General features: G+C 52.8%; 1 protein-coding gene across 1 annotated transcript in view; it reads right to left on the bottom strand.

Annotated features, from left to right (window-relative positions):
- Positions 1 to 602: 602 nt before the first annotated feature.
- The window catches only part of Trpv4 (transient receptor potential cation channel subfamily V member 4), a 24942-nt gene continuing 2468 nt past the window's right edge, over positions 603 to 23076 (bottom strand). Inside the window, exons 2-15 of the mRNA XM_032886767.1 lie at positions 19994 to 20166; positions 16793 to 16945; positions 15832 to 15972; positions 13590 to 13888; positions 12356 to 12535; positions 9671 to 9829; positions 9355 to 9447; positions 8968 to 9041; positions 7558 to 7723; positions 7300 to 7366; positions 5574 to 5890; positions 3293 to 3420; positions 1798 to 1919; positions 603 to 1257 (exon numbers count right to left, since the gene is read on the bottom strand). Coding sequence (XP_032742658.1) covers positions 1100 to 1257; positions 1798 to 1919; positions 3293 to 3420; positions 5574 to 5890; positions 7300 to 7366; positions 7558 to 7723; positions 8968 to 9041; positions 9355 to 9447; positions 9671 to 9829; positions 12356 to 12535; positions 13590 to 13888; positions 15832 to 15972; positions 16793 to 16945; positions 19994 to 20166 — 2230 coding nt within the window. The 3' untranslated portion in view covers positions 603 to 1099. The remainder of the gene's footprint in view (positions 1258 to 1797; positions 1920 to 3292; positions 3421 to 5573; positions 5891 to 7299; positions 7367 to 7557; positions 7724 to 8967; positions 9042 to 9354; positions 9448 to 9670; positions 9830 to 12355; positions 12536 to 13589; positions 13889 to 15831; positions 15973 to 16792; positions 16946 to 19993; positions 20167 to 23076) is intronic.

The raw sequence follows: 23076 nt of genomic DNA, 5'->3' as shown, positions 1-23076 counted from the left end.
ACCTCCACCAGCATCTCAACCTCCTCCACCTCCACCAGCATCTCAACCTCCTCCACCTCCACCAGCATCCCACCCCTCCTCCCACCTCCACCAGCATCTCAACCTCCTCCCACCTCCACCAGCATCTCAACCTCCTCCACCTCCACCAGCATCTCAACCTCCTCCACCTCCACCAGCATCTCAACCTCCTCCACCTTCACCAGCATCCCATCCTCCTCCACCTCCACCCTCCTCCACCTCCACCAGCATCTCAACCTCCTCTACCTCCACCAGCATCTCAACCTCCTCCACCTCCACCAGCATCTCAACCTCCTCCACCTCCACCAGCATCTCAACCTCCTCCACCTCCACCAGCATCTCAACCTCCTCCACCTCCACCAGCATCCCACCCTCCACCCCCATCAGTTCTGCTCCTCTCACCAGGACCACACCCTCTACCTCCATGGCGTTCACCGGGACCACCACCACCACCACCAGCAGCCTTTCCCCTGGCACCCACACTCTGATGCTGATTCTCATCCAGAGTTGTGCAGTTCTCCCAGGACCCTTGGTGTCTTGTGTGCCCGCCACTCTTTCCCACTTCCGACCTCACGCCCACTGTGTCCACTGAGAATAAACAAACATTTATTGAGCACCAACGGCCCCGATCTCTACAAAGTACAGAAGACCCACCCCAGCCCGGGCTGCGGCAGGTCAGATCTGCAGCGGGTCAGGGCTGCAGTGTCCGTGCCTGAGCCTCAGCCCTGGCCAGGTTCCAGCTGCAGGTAGACTCCTGTGATGTCATTTTCCTGAGGAGAGCAATAAATAGTGCACAAGAGGGACAGGGGCCTGAGCCCTGTGAGTGGAGGGGCCCTGAGCTGGCTTAGGTGACTCCATGGGAGTGAGACAGGTGGCCAGGAGCCCCGTCCCCCATGTGGGGAGGAGTAGAAATAAGAGCAAAAGTCTTTGTGGGGACCAGAGGGTCCTGGGGCCTCCCCAGAGTCTCCACAGAGGCCCTCACCTCCGAGGTCACGTGTGGGTGTGGGAAGACACAGATGCTGAAATGTAGGTGGGAGCAAGGGCCAAGCCTGGGCCATTGACCCCAGCCCTGGCATGGCCCCTACAGTGGTGCGTCCTCCGCTCTCCACTTGGGAGCATAACCTTGCTGGTGGCCGTCACAGTTGGGGTTCCCTAGGTTATCCAGGGGGACCACCACTTCATCTGTGCCTGAGTTCTTGTTCAGCTCCACCACGCGGGGCACCACTGAGGACCAGCGATCTGGCAATGAATACAGGGGGAGGGTCAGCAGACCGTGCAAGCATTGTGCACCACTGTGTACTGGGCACTCCGCGGTAATTCACTGAAAGAAGTATTAGGAGGGTATTGTGCGCGCTTTATGGAGGTGAAAATGGATTCAGAGAAGTGGATCCAAAGAAGCCAAGATGCCTGCCCCGGTGCATACAGGGAGGAACAAAGGTTGAAGGCTGTGGGGCCTCAAACCCGGTTACCTCCATGTCTCCCTGCAAGGTTAAGGCTTAATAAAAAAAAACAAAAAAAAAAACAAAAAAACAAAAACAAAAACAAAAACAGAAACAACAACAACAACAACAAAAAAAAACAAAAAAAAAAACAGAAAGGACATGTCCTCCACAGGGCTGCACAGAATCTCTCCTGTCAGGCAGCTCCACTATCAGGCCTCAGTGGAAACCCACGGCGGCGGGGAGCGCTCCCATCCTCCCATTCGTGGATAGAACTGCTCAAAACAACCCCAGTTCCTCACCACCACCTCCCCTCCCCTCCCCTTGGTGCCACACTCACCCCTGCGGAGGCGCCCCATGGTATGGGAGAAGCCATAGTACTGGTAGATCTCGCTCTTGCCGGGGTCCTCGTTAATGATGCCCAGGTTCTGGTTCCAGTGAGACCAGTTCACCTCGTCCACCCTGGTGGAGAGAAGGAGATTTTGGTGGGGGAGGGGAGTGTTGCCACATCCTGCCCCATCCCCAGGTCATCTCTCTGCGTCAGCATTTCCCAGCATGCCCTCCTCAGAGAACCAGATTTCCTCTCCAATCACTTTCTACATCCCCACCAACTACATTCGCGACCCTGGGCAACTCTCATCACTGTTTCCCAGACTCCTCAGCGCTCATGCGCAATAGCTCCCTCTTCGCTCCTCCCTGCTTCTGTGACCTACCGCCACTTTGGGTTTGCTTGTTCTGGGCATTTTCTATCAATGGAACCATAAGTCATGTGACCTTTCACGGATGGCTTCTTTCATTTAGCAGGTTTTTAAGGTCCATCCATACTGTAGCAGGGGTTGGATCTTTTTAACGGCCAAATAATATTCCACTGTATGGATATACCACGGTCTGATTACTCATTCCTGGATGGGCGTGTTCCTTGATACCATTTCCTCTTTTTTTTTTTTTTAAAGATTTATTTATTTAATGTATATGAACATCCTGTCACTGACATACCAGAATCCCATTACAGATGGTTGTGAGCCACCATGTGGTTGCTGGGGATTGAACTCAGGACCTCTGGAAGAGCAGACAGTGCTCTTATCCTCTGAGCCATCTCTCCAGCCCACCATTTCCTCTTTTGATTAGGACATCAGTAAAGTCTGGTGACAGTCTCCCAGGACAGATTTGTGCATTTGAACGTTATTGTTTTGTTCTTTTTCCCTACAACTTCCATTTGTTGAGCAAATGCATACTGTACTGAGCAAGGGAGACGCATTTGCTGGTACCATTTTACTGATGAGGAACCCAGGCTTCGCGGGGCTTCCTTTCCAAAGATTAGGACACTGGCAACAGCATCAGTACTAGACTAGAGGGGGTGCTGTTACCACCCCATTCCACAGATGAGCAAAGCGACTGGACCTGTCTCCCAGGGGCACGCTATACTGTGCTCTGGCTGGCAAGCCCTTATTAAGGAGCAGTTTGCCTTCTGACAAAAGTGGGCGCACTTGGAATGTGGGTCACTCTGCAGAGGAGTTCGGGAGTCCCAAGCCCCCAAGCTGATCATCTCTCAGTCTCCCCATTTCAGCCACAATACCGAGCCTCACCCGTAGGTGGCAGACATAGGAGCAGAGCCGGCTCCATCTCCAACAGCCTCATGGAGGGCCCATAGAGCCTCAAGGCATCACCACATCCCAGCGTGTATAAAATGCCAGCTTGAAAGTTCTATTTGCCCAAGGAGGTGGGGCCATCATTGTGCCCAGCTCACAGGTGTAGGGACTGAGGCTGAGAGACTTGCCCAGGGTCACCCAGCACCTTAGCTTGTCCTCCCTGGAACCTGGCCCTCTGGACCTCACCTGAAGCACCACCTGCGGTCTGGAGTGCCATCCGAGCTCTTGCCCACTGTCACCATCTCTCCGGAGCGGAAGGCCTTCCTCAGGAACACAGGGAAGGAGCGCTCGATGTCCAGGATGGTGGTGGCCCACTGCCAGAGGAAGGTCACAGGTGCTAAGTGTCCCCAGCAGACATCAACCACGGGCCAAATAAACTCCCTTTTCTCCGTTAAGACAGGGTCTCATGTAGCCCAAGCTAGCCTCAAACTCCCTGTGTAGCTAAGGCTAGCCTTAACCACCCACTTCCCCCCCCATTAACACAGGGTTTCATGTAGCCCAGGCTAGCCTCAAGCTCCTTGTGTGGCTAGCCTTGACCACCCATCTCTCTCACCTTCACCTCCTACATGCTGGGGTATATGCGTACACTGCCGTGGGTTCTTATGAATGCTGACCTAGGTGGGCGGAAAATCAGCCTCAGGGGCCTCCTGCCTAGAACAACCTCTATAAACCTGTTTTTCCAGGGGACCAAATATGAGAGAGCAAAGCAAAACAGACCTAGGGGCAGAATGGCCAGTGACCATGCCCACGACACAGCAGCAGTGGCCACTCCGGGATCGGCTAAGGAGGGGCAGGGCTTCCCTCCAGGCAAACACCTCCCACCCACCCATGACAGGCAGGGAGGTAGGTTACCATTGCCCGTACCCCAGTCATCCACAGAAGGGCCAGGAGCTGGAATTTAAAAGGGGTTGGGGAGGGTCCCTCCACCTTTTCACCCTAACATTTTTGAAAACAGGGTGGTCTGGGGCGACTGGGACCCAGAGAAGTAACAATGTGTGAAAGCTATGAGCAGACCAGAGAGTGGGGGTAACCTTGGGTTTGACATGCACCGTGAATTTCCAGGTGGATACACATGGCCCCCAGTCTGTTTCCCAGAATCTCAAAGAACCCCCCTTAGGAGTTCTCCATCCCTGAGCGGTGGGCCAGGAACTGAGCAGATAAAAGCCACCCCCAGGAGAATGCCACAAGGGGGCGCCGAAGACACACTTTGACGTTTTAAACCTAGTGCTCCATCATCTTCCAACTTGTTGGAGACCGGGTCTTGTGTGCTGTTGGTATACCAGCCTAGCTGGCCTGCCTTCAGAATTCTCCTGTCCCAGCCTCCCATCCTACCATAGGAGCTAGGAGTATAGAAATCTTATAGATTATAGAGGAGTGAGCTCCCACAAATGGTTTGAAACATAGGCTTTACAAAATGGTTTGGGGAGGCTGGAGAGATGGCTCAGTGGTTAAGAGCACTGACTGCTCTTCCAGAGGTCCTGAGTTTAATTCCCAGCAACCACATGGTGGCTCACAACCATATATAACAGTGTCTGATGCCCTTTTCTAGTGTGTCTGAAGAGAGCGACAGTGTACTCATATACATGAAATAAATAAAATAAATTTAAAAAAAAAATGGATTGGGGGATCCGAACTCGGGTCCTTTTGCTTGTTGAGTGGCGAGCACTTCACCAGCCCCTGGTCTCATTTCTGAATCAAGGTGGGGCATCGGCTCAGCGTAAAGCCCATTAAAATGCCCGTGCTGCCTGCTGTGGCTTGAGCAAATGCCTGTGTCCATGGGCTTCGAAATGTGGAGCATTTATTGTAGCCAAGATTAAGGTTAGATGAGGCCTGTGGTATGCGCCCATGAGGCAGCACCAGAAAAGAGACTCAAGCTAAGAGGCCTGCTCTGCCTCGCAGCACAAGCCCTCCACCACGGCCAGATGAAGCAAGAGGGCTCTTGGCAGACACGACACCATACCTGAACTTCCCAGCCCCCAAAGCCGTGAACCAAGTGATTCTCCATTTTTTTTAAAGGCAGAGTTTCTCTGGGTAACAGCCTTGGCTATTCTGGAACTCACTCTGTAGACCAGGCTGGCCTCGAACTCACAGAAATTCACCTGCCTCTGCCTCCCAAGTGCTGGGATCAAAGGCATGCACCACCACACTATCCAGAATCCGTATTCTTTATAAATGACCCTGTTTTAGGGATTTATGTGACGGGGACTGAAAACAGAAGCAGGCTCTCTGAGCATGGTCAGTGCTGACAGCTGACTCTCTGAGCATGCTCCATTCTGACAGAGGTCATGAGGTCACGCAGAATGGAGCCAGCCGGGGGGGCCCCTGAATTGCACCACAGCTGAAATGAAGGGCACTAAACGGGGGTGGGGGTGTGGGGAGGGGGAAATGAGGCAATTCTAAAACAGCGGCCTCACCAGCCTGTGGTAAGCATGGAAGGTAGAAGAACACTCCGCGCGGCCGACCTCACCTGCAGCTTCCAGATGTGCTTGCTCTCCTTGGACACCTGGCCCACAGTCTCACCCATGAGGGCGATGAGCATGTTCAGCAGGAGCACGAAGGTGAGGATGATGTAGGTGACCAGCAGGAGAATGAAGACCACGGGGTACTTGGCGCTGCTCAGCATCTCCAGGTCGCCCATGCCGATGGTGAGCTTGAAGAGGTCCAGGAGGAAGGCACTGAAGGTCTCGCTGTCCCGGCACGCGGGGTATGAGGGCACCGTGCAGTTGCTCTGGTCCTCGTTACAGACCTTCATGTTGGTGCACGGATTCAGGAGGGTGACCAGAGCTGCGGGAGGGGCGGGGAGGCTGAGAGGTGCTACCCCACTGGATGGGGATGAGGGGTACGCACCAGTCGGCCAGCAGGAAGCCAAGCCACTGCTCTCTCCCAAAACTCTCTGAGGAGTTAGGGATTTTCAGAATGGAGTCTAGAGCTACCCAGCCCCCATCATTTTCTCTTAGGGCACATGTGGCACCTTCGAGTGACAGGTGGGTGGGTGTGCCAGCATCCAGTGTGTGGAGTCAAGGATGCTGCTACATCCTACAGCTCATAGGACAAGGATAGCCAGACCCCATCTATCCCCAGAAGCCCTTAACACAGCCTGTTACTTGCAGACTCCATGCAGGGTCCTCCTTCCCTCCACACTAGCCAGAGTGGAAGCACAAGACTGATTGCCCTGTCTTGCTAGTCCCAAAGGCCCTACTCTAAGAGCCCCTGTGCCTGCAACAATTCCAAGCTGTTCTCACCATCTTTTCCTGCTAAACCCAGATGACAGCAACCAGCCACCAGGGCAGGGAGGCTGACCTCAGCAGGGGAGTCTGGGAGGCTGCACTGCCTTCAGCTAGAGAACATAGTGAACACTTTTCTTTTCTTTTTCTTTTTTTTTTTTTTTCTTTTTTTTTTCGGAGCTGGGGACCGAACAGGGCCTTGCGCTTCCTAGGCAAGCGCTCTCTACCGCTGAGCTAAATCCCCAACCCCGTGAACACTTTTCAATCCACACACCGATGTAATCTAATTGTGTAGTGGATGCCCAAACAGTGTATATGTTCTGAGACCTGATCTACATCCAACAGAAAAAAATCATTCTGTGATCCGTTAGTAATGTCTGCTTTGGGCACAAAAATGAGTGACAGGAGCATGTGTGCTCTGTGTTATATCTGACCCTGACCTGTGACCTAGTTAGTGTACCCAACCCGACCTGTAAGTTTCAGCTTCAGTTTGCTTCACAGAAGTAGCTCACATCCCATTTCCGCATTGACTGGCTTAAAACAATGTTTTCATTACATTCATTTACTTGGGTGTGCCTATGGGCACGAGCATCTACACACCATGGCACACATGTGGGGACAAGAGGACAAAGTTCATGAGTCAGGTATCTCCTTCCAATCTATAGGTCATGGAGGTCAAACTCAGGTAATCATGCTTGACAGCAAGCACTGTTACCCGTGGAGGCATCTCATTGACCGCTGACCTTTGGACACCTGTGGCTTTACATGGCCTCTCTGACCTGAGACCGCTCCTCGGTAAGTGGAATGATGAGCCTTTTGCTTTTCAGGCTTGCTGGGAGGGGGAACACAGCTTGGCTGGCCTTGGCCCACACATAAGGATCTCAGGCAGGGATACCCATTTCCTCCAGCCCATGGTGGCTTCCCCTATAGCCCTAGTTACTGCCACCAGCACCCCAGGCCCACACTTACCTGAGGCATAGCCAATCATAAAAAGCAGGTAGACCAGCAGAAAGCGGAAGAGGTCTTTGAAGAGGATCTAACACCGGAGAGGGGCTGGTTAGGGGTATGGTGGAGGAAGGGCACACAAAGGTTTCTCAGCTCTCCACTCCTGTCCCACCTTTCTCTCCAAGCCCCACCCTGTGCCGCCCCCATGCTAGACCCCACTGTCCCCTGTGCCCACGCCCTCAGGTCAGGCCACAGAACAGGCAGCCTGAGTCCAGTCCAAACCTTCTGAATCATGATGCTGTAGGTCCCTGTCAGCTTCAGCCCACGGGTGAAGTAAAGGGCATTCATCCAGCCCAGGACCAGGGCGAAGACCATCACAGCCAGATAGGCCTCGATCCCTGCCAGGTAGAGCGCCGCAGACACAACCACCAGCACTGAGTAGATGAAGCTACAGGGCAGCAGAAAGGGTAAGAAGGGTGGAGTAGGGAGGGGATGGTGAGATGGTGAATGAGGAGGGAGACTTGTCCTCAAGCCCTTCGGGGCACCAAGAAGTCCCAATGTCTTCAAGACCCCAGAGGAGAACAGTGGAGACCTTGGCATCTTGGCGTTCAGTTAATGAAACAGCTCGATTTCCTTTTGCTTTCTGACAAGCTCTCTCTATTGTGTATCTCTGGCTATCTTAGAACTTGCCATGTAGACCAGGCTGGCCTCAAACTCACAGAGATCCACCTGCCTCTGTCTCCTGAGTGCCGGGATCAAATGCATGTGCCACTGTCACCTGGGTCCAGACACTACAAGACCCCAAAGCCTTCTGGAATTTTTAACAAAGATTCAGAGGGCTGGAGAGATGGCTCAGTGGTTAAGAGCACTGACTGTCCTTGCAGAGGGCCTAAGTTTGATTCCTAGCACCAGTATCAGGCAGCTTACTACTGCCTTTAATGCCAGGTGATCTGATTACCCTGATGATGCCTCCTGAACATACATACACATGACCCACACATAAGGATCTCAGGCAGGGATACCCACTTCCCCCAGCCCATGGTGGCTTCCCCTATAGCCTATAGAATAAGTGATAATTAAAAGAAAATGGTAAAAAAAGAAAAGAAAAGAAAAGAAAGATTGATTCAGAGTTCTGTGGAGATTTTATGGCTAAATTTCCTTGTTGGAAAAGATGTAGCACACATACATTGATTCTCACATTCTGTGACCTAGGCAGACATCAATAATCAATGGCTGCACTTCTCCCCACTAAACAGAGATAGTGTTACAATTCTTTTTTTTTTTTAAAGAGATTTATTTATTTATTATGTATACAATATTCTGCCTGCATGTACACCAGCAGGTCAGAAGAGGGCACCAGATCTCATTACAGATGGTTATGAGCCACCATGTGGTTGCTGGGAATTGAACTCAGGACCTCTGGAAGAGCAGACAGGGCTCTTAACCACTGAGCCATCTCTCCAGCCCGTGTTACAATTCTTAATCACAAGCAGACACTAGCATTCAATCACCAGCGTTAAGAAGTCAAAATTCTTTCTCTCCATGGTATGGATCAACCTTGACCTTGCCCAGTTGTTTGATTATGGCTGCCCAGTTGGATGAATTCATTCCTGATAGCATCCCTATCTGCTCTCCCCACTACCTGGATGACCACCTTCACCCAGAAGTGTTTGCCCCGAGACTTGTACTCACTAGAGCAACTGGAAGGAGCCATCGACAAAGAGGGAATTCACTCCAGGGCATTTCTTCATGAACAAGTCTTTGATCTGGAAGAGAAGAGACGGTGAGAGAAATATGGAGCCAGGAGGAATTGTGGGAGGACGGGGAAGGGACAGAAGGGAAGGGAGCAGAGTGAGGGAGAGCAAAGAGACTGTGGGGGCTCAGGTGCTGAAGAGAAGAGAGGAGAAGCCAGACTGGAGTAGGAGGGGGAGGGGAGGGGAAGGAGGAGGGCAAGGAGGAAGGAGAGGAGGAAGAAGGAGCAGGAGAGAGGAGGAAGAGGGAGAAGAGGAGGAGGGAGGAGAAGAGGAGAAGGAGGAAGGGGAACTTGGCAGGCAGCTGGCTCTGGGGCCAAGCACTCACACTGGTAAAGAAGAACAGGACTCCTGTGAAGAGCGTGATGACCTCACCAGCCAGCCTCAGGTAGTCCACCGTGGTACGGTAAGGGTAGGGTGGCTGAGGGGAGGAGCAGACGCAGCAGGTCTTCACCTGCCCTCAACACCAGTTCCTCGCTGCCCCAAACATCTGTGTCCTCAGCAACTTCCTCTCCTGTCTCCTCCAGAGTTTCCGACAGGCTCAGCCATCCGGGTGCTGGGGCATCTTCCTCCCCACCCCAAGCTGTCTTCACTCCCCTGCCACAGAGGCTGCTCCCATGCCCGTCTCCCCAGCGAGCACTCACCGTGCCCTCCAGTGGCTGATAGTAGGCCGTGAGGGTGAAGATGACCATGGCACAAAGATAGGAGACAACGTTGATGTAGAAGGACACGGCCCCGAACTTACGCCACTTGTCCCTCAGCAGTTCGTTAATGGGCTCCACAGCCAGCATCTCATGGCGGTTCTAGGAGAGACAGGGGGTCAAGACGACCTGCCCCATACTAGGGATCTAGGCAGGTTCACTGCAGCACAGCCCCGCCTCCTAAACCATTCTCCAGCGAGGCCCCGCCTCCTGAGCCTTCCTCCAGCGAGGCCCCGCCTCCTAAGCCGTCCTCCATCGAGGCTCCGCCTCCTAAGCCATCCTCCAGCGAGACCCCGCCTCCTGAGCCATTCTCCAGCCACACTCTACGATCGGCGATCCGCCGGGAACTTAGCGCTCAAGACTGCACAATTCCACCTCAACCAACCCTTCCTTCCTATTCAGTAGTACCACAGAACCAGAAAATTCTTTAAAGAACATCTACTCTAGGCTGCCAAGATGGCTCAGCGGGTAAAGGCGCTTCCGTGCAAACCTGGGGACTTGAGTTCAGTCCCCTTTCGAAACCCTCGAAAGGTGGAAGGAGAGAACAGACCTCACGAAATTGCCGTCTAGCCTCCATATGTACACTGTGCCACACGCGGTGTTTACACACCCACACACTGACAACAAGAACGTCTATTGTAGCCAGGCCTGGAGTCAACCACTGGTAATGCTAACATTTGAAAGACTGAGGCAGGGGAGTCATAAGCTCATGAACTACACAGCAAAAGACTCAAAAAAAAAAAAAAAAAAAAAAAGCTGCAGGACTGAAGAGCAAGCTCAGTCGCTGGGGAGCTCTAGCTGCCTAGCAGGGAACCTGGACTGGCTCCAGTATCCACAAGGTGGCTCACAACCATCTTGAACTCCAGATCCAGGGGATCCAATGCCCTCTTCTGGCCTCCATGGGTACTGCACATATGTGTCACACACATATAAGCAAACATTCATAAACATAAAAGTCAAGAAAATATTTTTTAAAAACATGGGGGCTGTTTAGAGGGGCTGGAGAGATGGTTCAGTGGTTTACAGCACTGACTGCTCTTCCAGAGGTCCTGAGTTCAAATCCCAGCAACCACATAGTGGCTCACAACCATCTGTAATGGGATCTGATGCCTTCTTCTGGTGTGTCTGAAGACAGCTACAGTGTATTTATTAAATAAATAAATAAATAAATAAATAAATAAATAAATAAATAAATAAATAAATAAATAAATAAATCTATCTTTGGGAAAAATGGCCTAGAGAGATGGTTCTGCACTTGCTGCTCTCACAGAGGACCCAGGTTCCCTTGCCAGCACCCACATGACAGCTCTCAACTATCTATAACTCCAGTTCCAGGACATGATGCTCTCTTCTGGCCTCTCAAGGCTCCAGGCATGAATGCAGTGCATAGACATACCTGCACACGAAACGCCCACACACAGAAAGTGAAAGTTAACAGAGGGTAGGGGAACACCAGGCATGGTGGCTCATTCCTTTAATCCAAGCACTCAGAAGGCAGAGGCAGGCGGATCTCTGGGTTTGAAGCCAGCATGCTCTACAAAGCAAGATTGAGGCTAGCCAGGAACACAGTAAGACATATGGAGGCTATACAGTGAGATCTTGTCTCAAAACAAAACGCAAGGGGTTGGGGGTGTACCACAGTGGCAGAGCGCTCGCCTAGCAAGCAAGCACAGGGCACTGGCTTGGATCCACAGCACCACAAAAAATGAATTCTCCCCTTCTCATGTTCCCCAAATTCTGGTCTAACTGAAAGTATAAATCTTGGTTCCACGTTCACGACGTCAAATCAAGGAACGGGTTTGGGATATTTAGCTCAACAACAATACAGAGTTGGAGTACCACAATGCCTCACACAGCCAGACATCAATAATCGAGCGCTGCACAATGGTGTTCTACACAGTTCTCCTGGTAGGCCCTGGAGGTGGATCGGTTTGCATCAGAGATGCTACACCTGCAAACCTGGATCTATACGACGATAGATTCTCATCTCAGGGATGAGGGATGAGGCGCTCGATGCCAGAGTCACCACAGGCAGGGCTGGGAGGCAGACTGCCCACCCTTACCCCTCCCCCCCCACAGGTCCAGCATACTGTCGGTCTAATGGCTGGGAGTCCCGTGACAACATGAGCACAAAGGGGCTACTGTGTATGTTCCTCAGAGTTAAGGGACTGACAACAGAAGAATGACACGCTAAATACCTGAGCATTTACTTACACGCGGTGCCTAGGCACAGGGAGAGCATTTCCTGACGCCAACCGATATTTGCAAAAGCCTGCTAAGTGAACAGGGCTTACAACCGTGTGTGACAACAGCCGACAGAACTGTTTCTGTATGAGGGTTTTCTAAAACTGGCTCATCCGGTGCCCCCAACAACCCCAGGCACATTACAAATGAGAAAGCTGACTCAGAGAGGCTACGCCACTCGCCCTGGGTCACACAGTAAATATATGACAGAGCCACGATCCCCAACCTGTCCCGAGGCCCACCCTCCACAGACCCTTAGCTGCTGGAGACTGTCCTGAATGCTTAGTCAACAATGATCACCCACTCTGGGTCACAGAGCCCACAGCCCTATGGTCCTGGTCTGACTCGGCCATAGCCACCCTCCCTCCCCACTCCGGTACCCACCTCGATCTTGCTGTTGTAAACCAGGATCTCCAGCACGGACACTTCCTCCCCGCACATGTCCAGGGAGGAGAGGTCATAGAGAGAAGAATACACAGGCCCGTAGGCCCAGTCCTTGAACTTGCGAGACAGGTGCCGTGTGTCCTCATCTGTCACCTCCCGTCGGATGATATGCTGAAAGACCTGCAGAGGGGACGTTTGCTCACAGACAGACAGACGCTTGGTAGAACATATGTGGGAGATTGACATGTGACTGACTGACAGACAGACAGACAGATAAATACATAGTAGACATGATCCGTAGACATAAATGATAAACATGATAGAAAGATTGATAAATGGATGCCTGACACACAGGTAGAAAGGCAGACAGACAGACAGACAGACTTTCAGTGCTGGGGTAGAACCCAAGGCCTGGAACATGCTACACTTCTACTGAGACCCTGCCCCTTAAGTTACCCAAGTTGGCCTTGAACTTGCTCTGTCGCTGCTGCCTGTCATGAACTTTTGATTCTCCTGCCTCAGCCTCCCGAGTCACAGGGGTCACAGGCTGACCACTGAGCTGGGGTTCTAGGATTCTGCTCCACTGTGGTCAGTCCCACACTGCTTCCTGAACATCCACCATACCCCCAGCTCTTCATTAAGAGCCGTACGTGGCTCCCCTCTTTAAACGGTCACAGCAGTGCTCCACCACACAAGGAAACTAAGGCACAGAGGGGAAGCACTGAAAACCACACACAGCCCTGTTCCTAACTGCAGGCTACCCTGGCCTGATTCTCAGGGCAGCGGTGCCTCCCATGGGTCAGCCCAGCAACATCTGAAGAGACATCTGGTTGTCACAATACATCATGTCACAGGGTGCTACTGGCAGCTAGTAGATCAAGGCCAGGGTGTCCCACAACACACAGTATCCAGTGCCAGGGCTGGGAGTCCTCCTCCAGGCTGTCATGAGAGCCAGAGAGAAGCAGGTCCAGTGCGGGGAGTCAGCTGGCCAGGGGCCGTGGGACTTAGTTTACCTCAATGACTCATCCTGACTGACGGAGGTAGGGTAGGAAGCACCAGTGGGGATGACATATGTGGTTCTAGATAAAGCCGAGGGTCCTGGCTTGTTGCTAGGGGGGTATAGCAAGTTCTGGAGTTATGATGCTTGCTCCCTCGAGGGCTTGCAGGGATGGGTTAGGGGAGCAGGGGGCGATGAATGTCAGCGGTAGCTCCCGGGGCATCTGGGCCCACTCACCCCGATCTTGCCAGTCTTGGCGGCCATCATGAGGGGCGAAAGACCGTCATTGTTAAGCACAGTCTCCAGGTTGCTGTCCGGGAAGAGGCGGGAGCACTTGAGAAGCAACAGGTCATACATCTTGGTGACAAACTTGGTGTTCTCTCGGGTGTTGTCGGCGATGGCCACCAGCGCGTGGAGCACCGTGTTGCCTCTGGAGTCCTGTCGCCTCATATCGGCTTTCTTGTGAGGGTTCTCTGTCAGGTAGTTGACGATGTGTGGCTGGTTGGTGCAGGCTGCCAGGGACAAGGGCAGCTCCCCTGGGGCCAGAGAAACAGAGGGTGGATGAAGGGGACCAAGGTGGGACTTTGACGGTCAAAGGGGCTGGGGATGGGGACAGATGCCACCACCCACTCCACATAACTGTGGACAGGGCCTGAGGCATCTCATGGTGACTGCTGGAGAGGCAGGGGTGGGTAGGTGGCTATTTAGGGACATGGCCCGTGTAACCAGGAAGCTGTGGGTCTGGAGTCACGGTGGTAGGACTCTGTGGGACTTGGGCTCTGAGTCCCGTGTCAAGTGTGGTGTTAGCAGGACTGACATTCAGAATATTTTATGGGTCCAATTATGGCAACATGGTGATAGTTTGGACTGTGAGGTCCCGACCCTTGTACAGTGTTAGCTGGACCAAAGAACACTTGTATAGTGGGGTGCTAGGAGCTGACACCCCATAAAAGTCCCCAGAGCTCTCCTGACCTCCAGCTACAGATGGGGAAACTGAGGTTCATGTAGTCAGTCATATGACCAGGATGAAGCAAGATGAGGATCTGAACCCAGGTCCCTTCTGAACTTTCTCCAGAGCTCCGGCTCCAAGGCATGGCCTCAGCAAGTGGGACAATGGGGACCCATGCCATAGGGACCCATGAATCAGGACCTGTGGCCGCCTGGCTCTGTGTATGTGGGAGTCACTAGGGCTGCAGACACTGTAGGTTGATGTCTATATGCAAGTGAGGGCTGGCACAAGGTAGGTCAAGACCATGATTGGCCAGTAAAAAAATGTAAGGCAGGGACAAAGTTTTTGTAAGGCATGAAAAAGGGGAAAGGGGGAGAATCAAGATGGTGACAGAGAGGGGGCTGGAGAGATGGCTCAGTGGTTATGAGCACTGACTGCTATTCCAAAGGTCCTGAGTTCAAATCCCAGCAACCACATGGTGGCTCACAACCATCTGTCATGGGATCCGATGCCCTCTTCTGGTGTGGCTGAAGACAGTGACAGTGTACTCACATATAATAAATAAATAAATCTTTAAAAAGAGAAAAAAAAGATGGCGATGGAGAAGGACGACCCAGATCCAGGTGATCTTGAATGGCCCTAGGCAATTATGTATATTTCTTTTTTAAAAAACATTTATTCATTTATTATGTATACATCACACAGCTTTCTGCCTGCATTATGCAACTACAGGCCAGAAGAGGGCACCAGACCTGATTATAGGTGGTTGTGAGCCACCATGTGGTTGCTGGGAATTGAACTCAGGACCTCTGGAAGAGCAGACAGTGCTCTTAACCTCTGAGCCATCTCTCCAGCCCCTGTATATTTCTTAAAGGATGGACTTCTATAGGTCAATTTATCTTATCTAGGTGGGCCGTTTATACCCTTATCAATTGGTCATGAGTTTACTGTGTGGATGTATTGAGGATTGAAATTTTAACATATAAATCTGATTGTTAAATTACAGCTTACTGAGTCTTGATTCCACCGGGTAGTTGGGAGTTTATACCTTAACTACCAGGGAGTGGTTGCTGGGAGTGTAGGCAGAGTCTGTGGCAGGGAGCCGCGATAGGCCAGGCATTGCTGGACTTCTAGAACCCTGATTTTAGGTTAGTTCCATATGGCCCTCCGGTGCCAGAACTAACTCTAGAAACCAGCATGGGAACGGCTTGTGGACCGCCTGGGCCAGAGAGTACTTGGGGGCAGCGTGGAGCCGCTGAGATGAATTACTGTTAGTCCTACATGGCCCTATGGTGCTGGAACTAACGCCAGGGAACAACCGCTCAGGTTAGCGAGTACCAGGGGGGCAGCGTGGAGCGGCGACGCGCTGGATAAAGACGGCACCACACGCTGGATAAAGATGATAGCCCGCAGTGCCATGTGGCCCCAAGGTGCCAGCGCTGGCACGGGGATAAAAGGTTACCCTTTTTCAAATATTTACCACAACAGGCACCGCCTCTCCCTTGTCTCCACCCCCAGCCGCCTACTCACCAAAGTAGAAGTAGCCACCCTCATCCTTGGGCTGGAAGAACCGCCCTCGGGCCTGCGCGTGCACGTCGGCTCCCTGGGCCACCAGGAGCTCCACGTAATGCTTGCAGCGCCGTTCAATGGCGATGTGCAGTGCCGTCTGCCCTGGGGAAGAAGGTAGCCAGGCTTGCTGAGGGGTCCGGGTCTGCTACCAGATGTGCAAAGTGGGCCTAAGGACCTCAAGGCCAAGGCTTGTCCTGCAATCGCCGGAAGGCAGTGCGTAGGGTTGACCTGGGATTTGGGGTGCACGACAGGCAGAGCCGGGAGCGGACTTTTAAGCTCACAGGGTGAACGACTTATAGGTTCCAAGGGCAAAAATTAGACACACAATCTTTAATCCCGGGGGGCACAGCGGCCTCCTGACCTCAGACTTGGAAAGCTCGCCGTATGATATGTAGGCTTTGAGGACTCTCCTAAGTCTAGGAGAAGCGCAAGCTTCTTGCGGGCCACCGATTTGAGTCCATGGCCAACCGGGTCAGCCAAATCAACCCTTGGAGGCCAGAGTGGTGCTAGGCGTCCTGGTTAAACCACTCCAACACAGCCTAGAACTTCACAGACTCCGAATGTCGGTATTTTGCAGACTTAGGCCTTGTTTCAGAGACTCTCTGAATGGAGGAGCACAGAGAGGAGCACAGAGCTGGTGCTCACGACGGGTTTACCTCCCAGAATTGGAGACGCAACACCATGCTCGGCAGAGCCTCAAGGGGCCTAAGGGTCCAGCCACTAGGCCTCAGTTTTCTAGCTCGGGGGTGTACCAGATAGCAATGGGTGTCGATCTCGAAGGCTCGGAATCTCCCATTCTGAAGTTCAGAATAGCAGAGTGAGAAAGGTGGATGCCGCACCTTCCTTCCCTCGTTCTTTCCTTCCTCCCTTCGTTCACTCACCCCTCCAGTCACGGCACAGCTGCACTTCACGCCAGACCTACCTCGGTAGTAGATGTCTCTGAAGGGCGAGTTGATGAACTCCCGCATGTTGCCCGTGCGTTCCGCAATGTCCAGCAACACTGGGATGGTGTCGTTTCGGCCGTTGCTTAAGTTCAGCAGTGCCTTGGGCAGGCAGGTCTTCCCCGTGGACGGCTCTGACAGAAAGGGGAAGGGAGAGAGAGAGCGAGCTCAGAACCTGGCTGTGAATTTGGGGAAGGAACAGGAGCCCAGGCCGGGCTGCCGCACCTGCCTGAGATGTCTTCTACCTGCTCGGTGGGGACACAGCTCCCTCTGTCTCTCATGGTGTCCGTGAACTTACGGCAATAGACTCGCTTTGACATATAGAAAGCTACAGCCTATAGACTGGCATGGACTTAATCATAGTTGGGGAGATTTCTCTGTGACACAGCATCTCATTATGAAGCCCAGGCTGGTCTTGAACTCTCAATCTTCTTGCCTTGGCTCCCAGAATGCCGGGGTTACAGAGTTGTTCCACCCTGCACTTGAGGGAGGTTTAAAATGTCTATTTTATTTATGTGTGTGGGCACATGGCATGCACGTATTATACGCCATGTATAGGCACTGCCCATGGAGGTTGTATGCAGGTATTGGATCCCCTGAAACTGAAGTTACACATGGCTGTCGGCCACCACGTGGGTGCTGGGGACTGAGTTCAGGTCCGCTGCAAGAGCAACCAGTGCTGTAACCACTGAGCCGTCTCCCCAGTTCATAGAGGGAATTTTTTTTAAAGGGCTTTGAGATCTAAGTAGATGGGAACAGAGAGCTAAACATCAAGCAAGCAGGCTGGGAAACAGAGAGGTGTGCTCTGTGTGTGTGTGTGTGTGTGTGTGTGTGTGTGTGTGTGTGTGTATTTAAAAAGTCAACCATACAGCTTGTTGATTTGTTGTTGTTGTTTATTTTGAGACAGAGTCTTACTATGTAGCCCAGGCTGTCCCGGAACTCACTCTGCAGACCAGGCTGACCTTGAATTCAGAGATCAGCCTGCCTCTGCCTCCCGAGTGCCAGGATTAAAGGTGTGAGCCACCACTGCCCGTCTCGTACAGCACATCTTAACCACAGGACCTGTCAGAGCCTGTCTTCCTCCCTCTGTGCGTCCTATGTGTACACGTTTGTGTCTCCGTGGAGATCTCAGGTCAGCACTGGGGGCTGCCTCATCCCTCTCTACCGTACTTTCCAGACAGGGTCTCTCCCTGGGCCTGCAGCTCCCTGGCTCAGGGAGGCTCTGGGGGTCTATGTGCTGCTTCCCACCTCCTCAAGAGCTGGGATTCCAGCATGTGCCACCTTGCCTGGCTTTTTCTGTGGATGCTAGGACTTGAACCCAGGTCCTTCTGCTTGCACAGCGTGTACTTTAATCACCGAGCTTGTGAGAGTCTTTAGCAACTCTAAAAACAAGACATGTCAGACAGCACCTGCCTACCCATGGGAAGTCTGTGGCATTTACCCGTGAGGTATCTACTAGTGTCATTAGAAGGGTGTGAAGGGCCACAATGCTCTCTAAAGCCTAGGTTGAATATAAAGAGGTTGAGGATCCCACAGACACGTAAGTGCGAACCTTTTCCGTTACCGTCCAGCATCTTTCACAGCCTGAGTCTGCCACGTGCCCGTCACCTCTCCCCAACGCTCACCAACACCCTCTTCAAAGTTCTTTTCCCTCACTACGATGTGTTTGGCTACAGGGACTAGCTTTGATCTCCAAAGAAACAGTAAAAAAGCAAGATCCCACCACCGTCAGCAATCAGGCCTGGGAAACAGAGCCCAGGTAGGAGCCATGGGCATGGGGTGAGGGTGGGCTTTGCAGGCTGGCCTGTCTGGGTTGGAGTCTTGGCATCATCTCTCCTTCAACAGCAATCAAGGGGACATTGATGAACCAACCAATATGGTGATTCGCAGGACCCCAGGCATCAATGAGCCCTGTAGAAGGGAGCGTAAAGCCATTTCCCCAGACGCAGGGAAGGCTTGAAGCCTGGTCCAGCCTGACCCCCAGCCCTTCTCCCATCTCCTGGGCAGCTAGCCCAGGCTAACACCAGTCAGCTGTTTATGGAATCCATCAGTGGTTACACCTTCCCAAAGGCCTCAGGTGGGGGCTGCCCTCAATGCCCGCCAGAGCCCCTGGGGGCTGCACAGATGCACCCCCAAGTCACAGCTGGAACACGGGGAAGCAGTTCCTCAGCTGACCACCAGGTGGCGACCTGTTTCTGGCTATGGAGCCTGCTGGAGCCGGTTCAAAATGGCCCATTGACAGAGGTGTGAGCTAACTAACTACCCCGTAGAGGTGTTGGAGGGGTTCCTGGGAGGGAGATTCCAGATATACCTGAAAATCAGATGAGTTCATCAACCTCTAGCCAGAAAAACGTGCAGGGGATGATCCAGGTTTTGTGGAGCCCAAGGCTATTACAATTTGGGGGCCCTGTTGTAGACTGTGAACCCATGAAAGCAAAATCCAGCCCAAGACCGGAAACAGTTCTCAGCAAGGGAGGCCCGAAACCTTTGTTGGTATCAGGAGTTCACACCAGGCCAGACTTTCCAAAATGGCTACTGCTTCGCAGCAGAAACTACACCTGGGCTATTAGCAATGACTTGTGAGGTCCTCTGGCCAGTCACCTCTGACCTGGTGCCAGCTCGTGGTGGCAGCTGGCTTGGAGAAAGGGTTCACAGGCTAAAACAGGGCAACTCACAAAAATCTGGAGTACTGAGGGTTAATAAACTAAACGGGCCCTGCAAAGGGAATGTTGTGGGTGGTGGATGAGGGAGTGGGCCAGGGAGGGGGGGGGATGAGGCAGATTTCTAGAAGCACAGATAGGAATGGGACCTTCCATCCTGCCACCTTCCAGCTACCCCAACCTACTGCCCTGCTACCCAACAGGGGGAAGGGTGGACAGGGATTCTGGCTGCCTATGGTTAGCACTTCAGGGCACAGTCTGTCATGTCATGGGGAAGACACACGACCGACGTCAAGCGTAGAAGTGTGTTAGGGCCCCTGTGACTAAACTTTTCATGTAACTACTGCGTGGATGAATTCTGTAGGAAGTCAAGACCTGGAGACGTTCGGTCATGTAAAGGTTGGGGGACTCCAGACTCTGCCCAGTGCTCTTCTGGTGTGTTTGACCCAGAGAGACACCCAGAAGGGGAAGAGAATTACTAAAGTAGGGCAGACCCTCCCCCTGCCCACCAGGGAGGCTCACCCCGGAACTCCTCATCAGTCAGGCGCTTCTTGTGGGTCAGCAAGAAGGAGAGCAGTCCGTCCAGGTCGGCAGTGGAGCCCCGGGACACGATGTCAAAGAGGATGGGCCGGTTGAAGACTTTGAGGATGGGGGGTGGCTGGGGGGCGGGAGCTTTGGGGCTCTGTGGCTGCTTCCTAGAGAGGAAAAAGGACACCAGAAGCTTAGCCTCTGCCTGCCCTGCCCTCCCTGACCTAAGGGAATCAGAGGTTGGGAGAACTGAAACCTGAGGGACCAAACTAAAGAATGCTATGGAATGTTTTACCCAGGAAGGGGTAAGCCAGCCTACTGTGTGTTGGGCAGAAAAACAGAGGGACAGCATGCAAGCCTGCCCATCCTCCTCCCTCTATCTAACCACTCATCCATCCATCATCCATCCACCCATCCATCAAATCACCCATCCATCCATCCACCCATCCACCTGCCCATCCATCCACCCACCCACCCATCCATCTACCCATCTACCCATCAATCCACCCATCTACCCATCAATCCATCCACCCACTAATCCATACACCCACACACCCATCCATCCACCCACCCACCATCCATCCATCCATCCATCAATCATCCATCCACCCATCCATCCATACTCCCACACACACATCCATCTACCCATCCATCCACCCATCCATCCATCTATCCACCCACCCACCCATCAATCCATCTACACACCCATCAATCCATCCACCCACCCACCCAACAATCCATCAACCCATCCATCCATCAATCATCCACCCACCCATCCATCCACCCATCCACCCATCCATCCACCCATCCACCCATCCATCCATCCATCCACCCATCCACCTATCCATCCATCCATCCATCCATCCATTCACCCATCCATTAATCCACCCATCTACCTGCCCATCCATCCACTCACCCACCCATCCATCCATCTACACATCTACCCATCAATCCATCCACCCACTAACCCATACACCCACACACCCATCCATCCCATCCATCCACCCACCCACCCACCCATCCACCCACCCATCCACCCACCCATCTATCCATTCACCCATCCATCCATCAAATCATCCACCCATCCATCCCCCACCCAACAATCCACCCATCCACCCATCCATCCACCCACCCACCCATCACTCCACCCACCCCCCCCATCTATCCATCAACCCATCCATCCATCAATCATCCACACATCCATCCATCCACCCATCTATCCATCCATCCATCCATCCATCCATCCATCCATCCCTCTCACCTGCCCACTCACCTTCCCCATCCATTCACCTGACATTTACTGAACACTGAACACCTTTGTGTGTGACAGACGGGGTCTCATATCACCCAGGCTGGCTCTGTAAGGCACACACAGCCCAAACTGATCTCTAATCTCCCGTCTTGGACTCTTGAGAGTCCACTACGCCTGGCTTATGCAAGGATGGGCACTGAAGCCAGGACTTCGAGCATGCCAACCAGTACTCTGCCAGCCTGAGCTTACCGTCTGGCCCTTCCTCAGCACTGAGGCAGAAAACGCCTGACAGAAAGCAGGGGGAGGAACATAAACTACAGGAGAATCATTCACTTGCTCGCTAATTTCACCATTCAACAGTGTTTGGGACAGAAGAGGCCATAAAAGCGGGGAATTAGCCCAGAGCCCACTACACACAAACATGCAACACATGTTAGCCAAAGTCACCATCAATCCTGAGAGCCACGTGTCTGAAGCCTGCACATGCATGGGAGAGGTGCTGAGTCACAGAACAGGATAGAACGACAGGACCCAGAGAGGGCTGAGGAAGAAAAGAGAGACACTTGCATAGTCATTCAGCAAACACTGGGCACTGGAGAGAAAGAGCTAGCCTGGACACCACGAGGACAGAGATCGTTTCTCTGTCATGTGTCCGTCCAGCCCCGGCTGGGACAGATGGAATACATCAGAACTTAAGTGGATAGAGGGAGAGAGATGGGGTTGGGGGGTTGGGGGGTTGGAGCAGAGGACCATGAAGGGAGAATAGAGAAGAAGAAAAGGAAGACAGCAGCTACAGCTACATAGGGCACAAAGTGGGAGGCTTAGGTCAGGCCGTCTCTCTCCTTCCTTCCTCTGCTCAGGGCCCAAAGGGATCATGGGAAAGAGATGCTGGCCATGGGATGCTGGCCATGGAATACTCCACACAGCAAGAGCTGGAGTATCCTCCAACCAGCATTCCTGAACCTCTGACCCTCTATATAAAAAGAACCCGGTTCCCACCCGATACCACTGGATGCTACTGAAAATCTTTGAGGCCTCAAACTTTGCCCTGGTTCTCCAAGTTTTCTCTAGTTTCTCCAGCAACCAAGCTAGGGTGAAACCTCAGGAAGGCTTAAGGGAGGGAGAGGAGGTAGCACACGGGGACGGGGGCATTGTTCCCTGTTGCTCTGGGCCTCAGTTTCCCCATCTGAACATTTACTGGACAAAGTCTGTAACATGTGGTAGACTACGCCACCTTGGTCCTGATGAGTCACTCTCTCGCTCACGTGTCTCCCCTTGGCCTAGGATGCCCCCCTAACCATGTGGTTGTCCTGCCTCGGGGCCACCTTCCCGAGAAGTCTTCCAGAACCACCTCCCCTGTCCCCTATCCCCTGTCCTAAGGCATTAGCGCCTCTCCATCTAGAATCATGGTTCTTTGCCTGTCATTGCCCTGCCCACCCCAAAACTGAAGGAGCTTCTGAGTTAGGAGCTGAATTGGACCTGGCTCACTGCAGGATCCTTGGGGTGAGTCAACTCCACCTTGGGGAGCTGTTCCTTGTAGCCGTCAAAACCAATGAGCCCGTGGATACTGGAGAGCCAGCTCCTGGCTACGGAAGCCTGGAGAAGGCTGCACTCTGACTGGAAGCCAGTCTTTGGTCAGCAAGGGCCTAGGAGAAGACGCCATGGCTTCGGGCATCTCCAGACTTCAGGGTGGGACTCTAGGACACGAGTGGAAGCCCTGAGGGGTTTATAGGAAGGAAAAGGACTGATGTCCAAATCTGAGTCGTTTCAGGACATATTAAAGACCGCAGAAGGGACCCAGGAAGGATATAAGCACCTATTCAAC

This window comes from Rattus rattus, chromosome 16 (genome assembly GCF_011064425.1).
Source record: "Rattus rattus isolate New Zealand chromosome 16, Rrattus_CSIRO_v1, whole genome shotgun sequence".
Classification (NCBI taxonomy): domain Eukaryota; kingdom Metazoa; phylum Chordata; class Mammalia; order Rodentia; family Muridae; genus Rattus; species Rattus rattus.
This window is presented reverse-complemented; position numbering and strand designations above follow the sequence as displayed.